Source organism: Eupeodes corollae, chromosome 1 (genome assembly GCF_945859685.1).
Source record: "Eupeodes corollae chromosome 1, idEupCoro1.1, whole genome shotgun sequence".
In the NCBI taxonomy this organism is placed as follows: domain Eukaryota; kingdom Metazoa; phylum Arthropoda; class Insecta; order Diptera; family Syrphidae; genus Eupeodes; species Eupeodes corollae.
Window position 1 is genome coordinate 211,271,299 of NC_079147.1, and position 12,045 is coordinate 211,283,343.

A 12,045-nucleotide genomic window follows, 5' to 3' on the forward strand; every position below is an offset into this window, starting at 1 on the left:
AAAGCTGCTTCTTTTAGCAGAAGTTTACATGTAGCTATCGGTATACCTATCTTCGGTTCCATTTTTAGCGAGATCATCGGCTCTACAATTTCCTGTGATGTCTCTGTGTCCGGCACCCAGCAGAGGTGAATGTTAAATTACTGCGCCATCTCCATAAGAGACGATCGACAATCGAGGCCCTTTTGAGATTTTGTTGAGACACCGTCAAGAGATTTAAAAGCGGCCTGACTGCGGATAGATATCAGAAGTTGATATCACGTTTTCTCTTAGCCAGGAGAGAACCTCTTTAATGGCTAAAATTTCCGCTTGGAAGACGCTTTTGGTGACAACTGTCAAATCTTTTGTTTATTATTTAGTTGTTTATGCCAAATCATCATGGCAAGTTACACGATTGAACATCACGTTTAAATGAAAAAACTTTGATATCAAAATGAGTGTCCATAACGTATTTTACGGTTTGGTGGCCGAGATTACCGGTTCAGTAAACAATCAACCAACACCCGTATGTTCAAGGAACACATGATAGGCCGAGAACATCGTCCGTGAAAGTTTACAGCAGAACCCGAGGCAGTCTTATCCTCGCCGTGCACAAGAACTCGGCGAATTTTACGTAGGGACTTGGGAATAAAACCCGTACAAGATCCAACTGACCCAGGAGCTTAAAGTTTATGACCATAGACAACGCCATTTATTCGCTGACTGGACTTCAAATCGTTTGGAGGAGGACCCCAATTTAAGTCCACAAATCATCTTTAATGACGAAGCGCATTTTTGAATAAATGGCTGTGTTAAACAAGCGAAATTGCAGTATATGGGACCACAACAACCCACATGAGGTACATAACGATGATAACTAATTTCTTATGGCCCAAACTAAGACAGGACGCCACGACATTTACACAAAACATCTTCCCACCCCTATTGGAAAACCCTATAGAACAAACAATTGATATTGAAAAGATATTTCTGGCAATCATTTCTTATGGCTGAAACACAAACACGCTTCAGCTTCGGCTTCGCCTGATGTTTACGAGTTCAGCCAAAGGAATTCAATGCATGCTATCACAATGGAGCTTTGACTTCACGTTTCGTTTGACAATCGTAAGGAAAAGAACGTAATGTAACGTAATGTGACTCCAAACGGAAGCTCTAGTTCAATTATCTGAACATTTGTTTTGTCTGACAGCTCAACAGCTGTTTAAAAATGTCAACGAACAAAATATTTGCTCTTTGGAGGGATGAAATAATAGAAATGTCATTCAAAGCAACCTTGAAGCAAGGGCACCGTAATGCAGGCGAAGCCGAAGCTGAAGCGTGTTTGTTATTCAGCCATTATTTTCACATATTCGTAAGGTTTCCTACTGTCATACCACAGTTAAACAAATTATATAATTGATTATTTGAGTACGTAAAAAAGGTTAAAAATAATTGAAAAATATATCTACCCAAAATGTTCGAAAATATCTCTTTTTTGTCTTATGTTACTTTTCAAAGTACTGGTTCATTTTTAGGTTTTGAAAGTAAAAAAAAACTTTATTTCTTTACAATGTTTTGACTTTTACATGTGAAACACAAAATCATTAAAATGGTCACCCAGGAAATCTTACGGTGTCAAATCGCATGATTTAATGATCCTTTTGACATTACAGTTATAAATGGTCGTGTTCTGTGTTTTGATGATCAGTCCAAGTCATTTAGCACTGCATTTTCATTCTTTAAACGTTAAATTTCACCAAGTCAATTTGTTAGTGTTTCAAGTGCCATACATTTCAAACTCAGAACTTTACTTCACTAACTTCTAACTTAAACTCAACGTACAAAAACTAGCAAGCTACATATGCATGAAGATTTGTATTTTTAATTTTAAATGGAATTATGCCGATTATAAATAAATCATAGAGTAGTAAAGTTCAGCTTTCAGTTGAATGAAACTGTAATTTTGGCATAAGTAGACTTGGCTTGATAGTTAGGGATATTTTTCTTGGCTTACTTTCCCTTCAACTATCCAATAAAGTTTAATTTTTTTTTAAACTTAACAGAAAGGACATTTTTTGACAATCAGGTACTAAAAACTTCTCTTACTTTGAAAACCCTTTTGTCGTTTAAACCTGTCAATTCATTTCAAATGACAGCTGTCATATGAATATTTTGTTATATAGTTCAAAATTACTTATCTATATTTTTATAAATAACTAACAAGAATGATATAATAAGGCTAATAAAATGCTTCTTTGATCCTTTAACAAACATTTTGGCAATTACTAAAACTTACTAGTTTTTGACGTTTTTATAATTATAAGTCAAATCTATCAAAATAGCAAGTGAGATAGATTTTTTTTAAATTTAGTAGAAAATTAAGCAAAGCGTTGAACGAAATGTCAAAACAATCATCCTCACATAAACATATCCATTCGACATAATTTTGATTTTAATTTTTTCCATTATTTACGAAACACCTTGCTTTAATTTTACTTTCTATAAAATTAGGTATGTACATTCACAAACCATCTAAGCCAAATTTATTCTTAAAACATAAATTCTTGTTTGCTCACCTACACGCTACGTCTATGGATTGGATTAAGATTCGAATAGTTGGAATGGATCAGATATTTGATGGCTTTTACCTACATACGTATTCAGTATTCACGAATTAAAATCAAATTCATATCTCCCACTTTTGTGAAATTGACATTTACTCTAAATAAATATTATTTCTCACATGTTGTTAGATTATTATCTTATTAAAACTTCATTTTGTGCAGACATTTTATTTCTGATTGGAATATTTGCATCTGTCAGTTTCAAGCAAAATTGTTCGAACATTTCTTCTTGATAATTCAAAGTATTTAACATAAAACCTGATGCAGAAATTTGATAACTGAGAAATTGAACTGTCATTGAACATTTTAAGTAAGTTTATTTATAAACGAACCTGTCAGAGGTACTCTCTCAGGAACTTGCACAATTTTGTAGGTTATAAATTCAAGTTTGTAAAGAAAACCCATAACTATTACGCTCTCATGAGCTTTAGAGGAATAACTTTGCTGTGAACCTTAAATATAACTAGGTCATTTCAAAATTGTATTGAATGACCATTAAAACGTTTCAATTCCGTCCCTGTCACTTTAAGCTCATTGGAGATCTATATACAATCAATACATTCATTATAAATACATAGCTCTAATTAGCTTCCTATTTTATGTAGTTTCTTTTCTTTTTCAATTCGTCAGACAATCAATTATTCTTTTTAAAACCGCACAAAATGAACTTGAACCAGTTCAAAATCACGATTGAATATCTGTTTTTCATGCGTGCACGATATTACGCAACTGTCAACAAAAATTAAAGCAATACACATCCGTATAATGCTTTTAAATTATTTCATTTGTAATTCAAAACTTATTCTAACTACAGAGCCACCATACAACCTCATCCGCATAGCATACGATATCATGTACGTTAAGTTTAATCTTGCTGAGACTTTACCTCCTTCTTGTATTTGAACGGGGCCGGATTTACTTAATATTAAAACAAAAATGACTCTTTTAAAAAATGTTTGTTTCTTCGTCAGTCATGGAAACTAACGGTATTACAAATAAACGCAATGTACTTATCAATGGATGTCAACTTGACGTTGACAGATTCTTAAAATATTGTTTTCTGTCAAATATAATATTCGAATGGATCGAGTTTAACGGGAGGATGACGTTAGGTCATTTTTTCAGAACTTTGCCATGTTCATATTCTTGACAACTTAAATAATTGATGAAGGGGTGCTGAAAAAACTATACAAAATTAAAATTAATTTATTTCCGGCCCTATACACCATTTTACGAAAATCCAGCACTGATCTTCTTTTATCGTAGCACCAATACAAAACAAAAATAAACCCCAAGTCTAATGACTTGAAGATTTTATGGCCAAAACCTTGTTGTTCACATTTTACCATAGAAGATTGGATTAAGTTGGTGACAACTACTGGCAACCGTTGAACTTCACAGAACAAAGCAATACCAACCACAATGTCAGTTACTGACAAAGTTGCTTAGGAGGAAACAAAAGATGGCAAAAATACAAAAACAACAACAACAAAAACACTTACTTATCGTCCCAACTCGCCCTGACTTTAATGATCATAATATAATAAAAGAATGAAGGTGGGAGGAAGTGTCTAGGTATAACTGAACTTGTGGTGCCGTTTTAAAAACCGTTTGGGGGTATAAAATCCAACACCGCACTTTGTTGAAACATCACTTGACAACAGTGAACTCATTCAGCAACACACAGCATCAGCAGCCATGGCAACAAAGGTGGGGGCATGTCACAACTAAACTAGACCACTTAAGGTTGAAGGATAAAAAACAACTTCTCTCTCTTTGCTTTGTTTTGAATTCTTTTAGGTGCTAAGTATCTTGTGCTTGATAACGTGGACCGCAGCATCGCGATTCAACTACAATAATAATTACAGCCCGTTATATCGTCAACATCTTGTTCAGTACGTCCAACCATCAGCTTTAGCTTCAGCTTCAGCGCCCACTGCCACCTTTCATTATGCAGCACCGCAAATAGCACCAATTGTTGCATCCACTCAGGAAGAGCTCCAAGTTGAACACAATTCAGTTGCAAGTCCCACTCCCGACAAATATGATTTCTCGTATGGGGTACATGACTCTTTGACAGGCGATATCAAGAGCCAGATTGAGTCCCGTGAGGGAGGCCTCGTGCAAGGATCCTACAGTCTAATTGATGCCGATGGATATAAACGCACTGTGACGTACTCTTCGGACGATGTGAATGGTTTCAATGCTGTTGTTCAACGAGAACCCGTGGCAAAAGTTTCTGCTTTTGTTGTGCCACTGCAGTATCCTCAGGCACATCAGTACCTGCCAGTGTTCCAAGCTCCTTTCCCTTACCCGTCATCAGTGACGACAATAACGCCTCAATATCAACCATTGCCACCATCCTCATCCCAACCTCCACAGACTCTGCAACCGTTGTTGCCTCCGTCGTCGTCGTCCTCGATTCCGGCAGCGGTGGAACCAAATTTTGATGATGCTGAAATTGTACCAGCACAACAACAACCGTCAGGAGAAGCCTTTGAGCCAGCCGATACTGAAGATTTCGAAGACGTTCCTCAGTCCGACGATGATAGCGATGTTGTTGAGGCATATGGCGCTGCTGCAGCTGCAAGAACTACTTTAGAAAATAATGAGAGCAGTTACGCACAGAATCGAACAGAACCAGTAACCACTCCACAAACCATTATTGAGCAACAAAACTGAACAGACAAAGGGTGATGAAATTTAAATTGGACGCATTTAACGAAAGTTAAATGTACATTCGTTAAAATAAAATTTGTTTGAAGCTTAAAGTGTTATGTGTCATTTTTTTTTAAGAATTCTTCTGTTGCTGAATGACTTGATAAAACGCATCAATAGAAGAATGTTTTTTTAACAATGCATATCTGTAATCGAAGTTCTTTAATTCCATTTTTTATCCGAATTTAATTTGAATTAAGTCTTTCAAAATAGTTAACTGGCAGTTTATTTATCTAAGTATTTTGAGAATTGTTACAATCAGATTGAAAATATGTAAAATTTTTGAATTCTGCGAAATCGAATCATAAAAATTTAATTTTCAGATTTCTGACAGAAAAAGTGAGAAACTTTATTTGTTTTCTCGTAAATTTAAAAAAATATAAACTAGCCTTACGTGTCGATAAATAAGAACACCTGTCAATAATAAGAATATGCACGTCATCTTCTTTTTTAGGCGACTCATTTGGTCAGTTTATATTTCTACAATTTCTGAGAATTAGTAGCCTTGAAAAGAAGAATTCGAATCCTAATAGTACGTTTCCACCAAAAAATGATCCGAGATTTAAGGCAAACGATTTAAAATAAATCATGAGGTGTTTCCACCAAAGAAAAGGAGATTAATTTGATGTTATCATAATAACCAATCGTAATTAGTTTTATTTTATTCTTGTACCTTTGTATTTATTATTTTTGTATACTTACATTTTATTTCGTTTTTGATTTCTTTCGTTTTCGTTTTTGAGTCGTTTATTGTTTTCAATTTGAATCATATGGTGAGGCAGATAGTTTTGTTGACAGTTCCATCTGTCAATAAACAAAATTGGTGTTTAAATGGGTCGGTTCAACAATTATTCTCCGAAACAAAAGTTTGTTTGATTTGACAAACAAATGTTTCCAAGTAGATTTCAATGAGTTTTATTTTAAATCTTCATTTGAGGAGATTAAAATTTCTATTGTAAATCTGTGAGATTTCAAGGAGATTTGTGACAAATCTAGCTAAATCTCGGTTTAGTGCTCAGTGGAAACGTAGTATAAGAAATCTATTCTCAGAGTTTTGATAACAAAAATGAGAAATTTTGTTCATATTTCTGGAGTACGAACATTTCTGAGATATCAATCTCAATTAATGAGTTAATTCAAAACAATTTTCTTGAAAACTTTCTTGACATTTTTGTTTACAGATACTGGCAATTCAAAACGTCACGTGCATTCGTGTTTCCGTAGTTTTAGGGGTTTCTCAATAAATATAATAAATCTTTTTGAAAGAAGTACTAAATTTCTTAGAAGAAAAACTTGTTGACAGGCCGGTTATAAAGAAAATTTCTATCAGTGAAACAAATATTTCTTGAACTGAAAGGTGAGAATATAAAGAAAATGGATTTATTGCACATTGTAAAATCACAAGAGACAAGAAAGGAGACACTCTGAATTGCGCCACCTAAAGGGGCATCAATCTGCTGAACATCGCATATAAGATAAAGAATCTGTCGTATTATGTGGACGTCTGAAGCTGTTCGCCAATATGTTATTAGATTCTTATCAGTGCAGCTTTCGTCACGGGAAATCCACCATCGACCAAATATTCACACTTCGGCAGAACTAGGAAAAAACCACAGAAACTTCAAATCGATACCCACCATCTTTTTATCGACTTCAGAGCCTTGTATGACAGCATCTATAGGGAAGTGCTTTATGGCTGAATCACAAACACGCTTCAGCTTCAGTTTCACCTCACGTTTACAAGTTTAACCATAGGAATTCAACGCAATTGAGCTTCCACTTCACGCTTCGTTTGACAATCGTAAGGACAAAAACGTAATGTAACGTAATGTGACTCCAAACAGAAGCTCTAGTTCACATTTGCTTTGTCTGACAGCTCAACAGCTGTACAATAATATCAACAAACTGTACAAAAATATCAACAAACAAAATATTTGCTCTTTGGAGGGATGAAATAATAGAAATGTCATTCAAAGCAACCTTGAAGCAGGCACATCGTAACTCAGGCGAAGCCGAAGCTGAAGCGTGTTTGTGATTCCGCCATTACAGAGCAATGTTTATTTTTGGGGCCTGTCAAACTTATCTGTTTCTACATTCTGCTCAAATGAATGAATGAATGAGAATGCACGCTGCTCTATCAAGATCGGAAAAGATCTTACCGATGCATTTGATGTCAAAAAAAGTTTTAGACATGGCGATGCAATCTAATGTCACTTCTTCATCATCGTTCTGGAAAGAATTGGGAAAAACTCAACCGTCAACAATAAAAGCACTATTTTCCAAAGGTCCATCCAATTACTCGGATACGCTGATGATATTGACGAATTGGAAGATCAAAGCGTGATGTCAGTAGTGTATTTTTAAGCATTACGAAGACAAAACGTCGCCATGGACATTGGACACCCATAACTTTGAGGTAGTTAAGGACTATGTCTACCTAGGTACAGCTACAAATTCTGACAACGGCACTAGCGCTGAAATCAAACGATGAGTAACTCTTGCAAAACGCAGCTTCTTTGGACATAGAAGGCAATTGAGTAGTATAAAGTCATTTCTCTAGCATCTAAAGTCACCATGCATAAGATGCATTTAACATTTATGGGGCTGAGGCTAGGACATTGTTAAAGAAAGATGAGAGCGTCTAAGGATGCTTCGAGAAAAAATCTTCGTGTGATTTTTGGTCCCATCTGCATAGATGGAGAGTAAAAGAGAAGATTGAACTGTACGGGATAAACAACGACATTGACATGGTTAAAATTCAATCCAATTCATCACTAAAACCACGTGATGAACACGTGTCGGTTATAAGATCATTGAAATGCGTTGTCATTTATTCAAAGTTTCCTGATTGAAATCCACATAAGACTAGCATTCAAATTTAATAAAACAGAAATCAGTAAAACGATAACCTTCGTTTTTTGACAAAATAAAAGGAGCTGTTCTTTAAAATGAATTTCTGTTTGTTCCTTACTTCAATTACAATCGATCAGAATATCTATTTGTAGTTAAAAGGGTACACCGATTGAATTCAAACGGTTTCGTCGTTTAAACTAATCATTGGAATTTTTGTCAACAAGCCGATTATAACCATTATAAAAATTTCCATCCTGGAATTATTCATTTCCTGATTGAAATCAAGAATTTGAGGTAAGAGTTGATCATTGGAAGTAAAACTGACAGGTGGGAACACACAGAAATTGAAACCATTCCATTGGAACGATTATGTTTCGAAATGTGAAGTTAACATTCGGCTTTTATTCAGGAGCTTGTTTCAGCTAACATTAGTTTCCATCATTGAAACCAATCATTGAAATTGGTTGACAAGTCGATAAATTGGAATCAAATCAAGCATTTGAAGGGAAAGTTGATACTAAATTGGGTAACGCAACAGTCCGTTGAGAACTGAGGCCTGGTTACTTACAACTGTCAACCATTCCTGTGTGCGTAAAACTGCTTTAGGAATGGAGGAGGCCTATAGTTTTAAGACTTATACGAACGGCTAGTTTAAAAAAGCACTTTTTATGACAAAATTTACATCTCTCGCAAGAGGAATTGATCGAACCCAAGACGTCTGGCATGACAGTCTAGGTGGAATTTTTTTAGTGACAGCTTTTTAGGTATCAATTTGACTGTCACTTTGCACAGTGGTGGAATCGGCTAAGGTGATAATTGACTATCATATCAAATTGACTATTATTTTCATTCCTTTTGTGTAAAATGATTCAACTCAATTCAATTAGATTAAACAATTTCAGATTCAAACTGTCAAAATTTATTGTTGCCATGGTGAACTTTTAAATTGATTCCTATAAAACATCTGAATAAAAGTATAAAATCGACTGTGTTTGAATAATATTCATACATTTCTTGATTTTTTTTCGAATCTCGTAAGCTTTGTCGGTCACATGAATGTGTTTTTTGAACGAAAAATAGCTAACTAAGAAAATGTTCCAGTCGTTTGTGTAAGCGCCTGGTAGCTCTATTGGAAATAAACATATACGTTTGAAAACGACTGTCACATTTTGTTGTGACAGCTTTTTAGGTATCAATTTGACTATCACCTTAGAAAGATTAAATTCGTTTATTTTGATTGTCATTTATCAACAATCACCTTAGCCGATTACACTCCAGTATTACCTACAACTTATAAATATTATTGTATCATTAAAAACAATAGAAATTAACTGAAAGAAAGGTTCTGTATTGAATGAAGTAACGGGTTATCTATTTACGTTTTTAAAAGTATAGGGAATTCGACATCTGTCAATCTAAGTTGTTAAATTAATTTTCTTTGATAGTTGAAAGTCTGACATTGATAAAAATACATTGCTTAAGGCGCCAGTTACTAACTAAATGGGCTAAGCAATGTGGATTGGACGTCAACTCACACAAAACAGAATTAATACTCTTTTCGAGAAGATATAAAATTCCTCAGATTAGCCCACCCAAGATTAGAGCTTTTCCGACCAAGCTAAATATTTGGGCCTCATTTTAGACAAAAATCTAAATTGGAAGGCAAATATTGATGAAAGAGTAAAAAAGGCTACTGTAGCGCTTTTTACTTGTAAAAAGGCCATAGGATCAAAATGGGGCTTCTCCCCAAAAATAATCCACTGGCTATACACTTCGGTAATCAGACCGATACTCATTTATGGAGCTGTCGTATGGTGGACCGCACTGGACAAGATGGTAAATCTAAATAAGCTCATCAAAGTCCAGCTGTCAGCAGGTATGTGCATCACAGGAGCACTTCGCTCAACACCAACCGCAGCACTGGAAGTGCTTTTAAACCCACCACTTGACATCTTCTCCAAAAAGGTGGCTGCCAACTCATGTGTAAGGCTTACAGCCACCTCTCAATGGACCAGTAACAATACTGGACATACTACTATTCTAGACAATTTCAGATCTATCCCAGATCGCTTAGACTATACCACCCCAAAAATGGTATTCGGTAAAAGCTTCCATGTGCCCATCCTTTCAAGATCCTCCTGGGAAGAAGAGAGACCCCTGGAGACGATGCGGTACACTTCTATACTGATGGTTCAAAGACCGATCACGGAGTTGGAAGTGGTATCTTTTCAGAACAACTGAATCTCAGTCTATCATATTGACTTCCCAATCAATGTAGTGTATTCCAGGCCAAAGTAATGGCGATTAAAGAAGCACTATCCTGGCTCAAAGAAAACGTTATATCTTGTAAGGATATACGAATCTTCTCGGACAGCCAAGCCGCTCTTAAATCTCTCGCGTCTGTCTCCACAAACTCTCAAACAGTCCACGATTGTCGATTATCTCTGAATGAGATGACGGAACAGTTTAACATTCACCTCATTTGGTTGCCGGGCCACATTCCGGGAAATTGTAAAGCCGATGAGCTCGCAAAAAAACGGAACATTTCTGCCTCATGTTAGACAAAAACATAACATAGGAACACCACTTGCTACATGCAAATATCTTCTCAAGCAAAGCAATATGCTCTGGAAACAACAAATGCTAGGTGGACACAGAGTACCACCTGCCTAGCAAACCAAGCAAATATGGCCAAGTATTGACTTAAAACGGTCAAAAGGCTTGATATCACTGAGCAGACAAAGTATAAGCTCTACAATTGAAGTAATAACGGGACACTGCCTCATAAGAAGACATGCTCCGAGGCTAGGGGTCTACACAAATGACTTCTGTAGAAGCTGCATGGACGAGGAGGAAGAGGAAACGGTCCAACACCTTCTATGTACATGTCCAGCACTCTCCATTAGAAGGAATAAGATCCTCGGTAATCCCTTCTTCGATAACACCAGTGAACTGGCAACGATTGACACAAAACGTCTCTCTAACTTTATTTAAAATACGGAATGGTTTGTTTAAGTTCATTACTCTCCCATGAGTTACCTTATTAGTGGTATCACAATGGACCCTTGAGGTCTACGTGCGTCAATGACATCTGGACAGCCACTCCAAACTGAGGGGCCAGTTATAGCTATCATTGGTTTTCATCATTGAAAACAAACATTGGAATTTTCTTGACATGTCGTTTATGGCTATCATTAAAAATTTCTGTCATTGAAAAATTTTTACTGACAAAAATCTGTCATTGCTATTGTGTGAAGTTGCAACACAAATCAGTGGAACGATTGGTTTCACATTTGAACATAAAAGTATCAGCTGTTCAGGAAAATGAATTGCCGTCCGGAAAATAGAAAAACCGGGTTGATTTCAATGATAGCTTTAACTGGCCCCTAACTATCGCACACCGCATAAAAATTGTTAAAACCTACTAAAAAAATGGTGATTCTGCCAAAGCCATATATTCCTTAAGAGGAAATTATGGTATATTAACGTCAAACTACGCAAGCAATTTGAAAAATTGTGAAGAAATTTAAAAAGACTGGATCAGTCTAAAATATTGTAGGGCCTTTGCATCGTCGTTTCGCTCGTACCACTGAAAATATTTCTGCTGTAGCATGATGGTTAGTGCGTTGGACTGTCATGCAAGGGGTCTTGGGTTCAATCCCTGCATGTGCCACCTTAATTTAAAAAAAAAAATTCGCGGGTACTGCCTCTTGCGAGGAATTGACAAACCCTTCTAGAGTTATTCTTGTCATGAAAAAGTGCTTTCTCAAATTAACCGTTCGGATTCGGTCTAAAATTGTAGGTCCCTTCCATTCCTGACAACAGTACTCGCACACAGGAATGGTTGAGAGTTGTAAGTCACTTGGCAATAGTT

The 12,045-nt window shown here is 35.9% G+C and overlaps 1 protein-coding gene across 1 annotated transcript; it reads left to right on the forward strand.

The window, feature by feature from the left end:
- The first annotated feature begins 4,186 nt into the window (after window positions 1-4,186).
- Window positions 4,187-5,371, forward strand: LOC129940024 (cuticle protein). The gene is made up of 2 exons (XM_056048248.1): window positions 4,187-4,310; window positions 4,401-5,371. Exons 1-2 carry the CDS (start codon window positions 4,299-4,301, stop codon window positions 5,280-5,282), a joined length of 894 nt encoding a protein of 297 aa, XP_055904223.1. The 5' UTR covers window positions 4,187-4,298; the 3' UTR covers window positions 5,283-5,371.
- The last annotated feature ends 6,674 nt before the right edge of the window (window positions 5,372-12,045 follow it).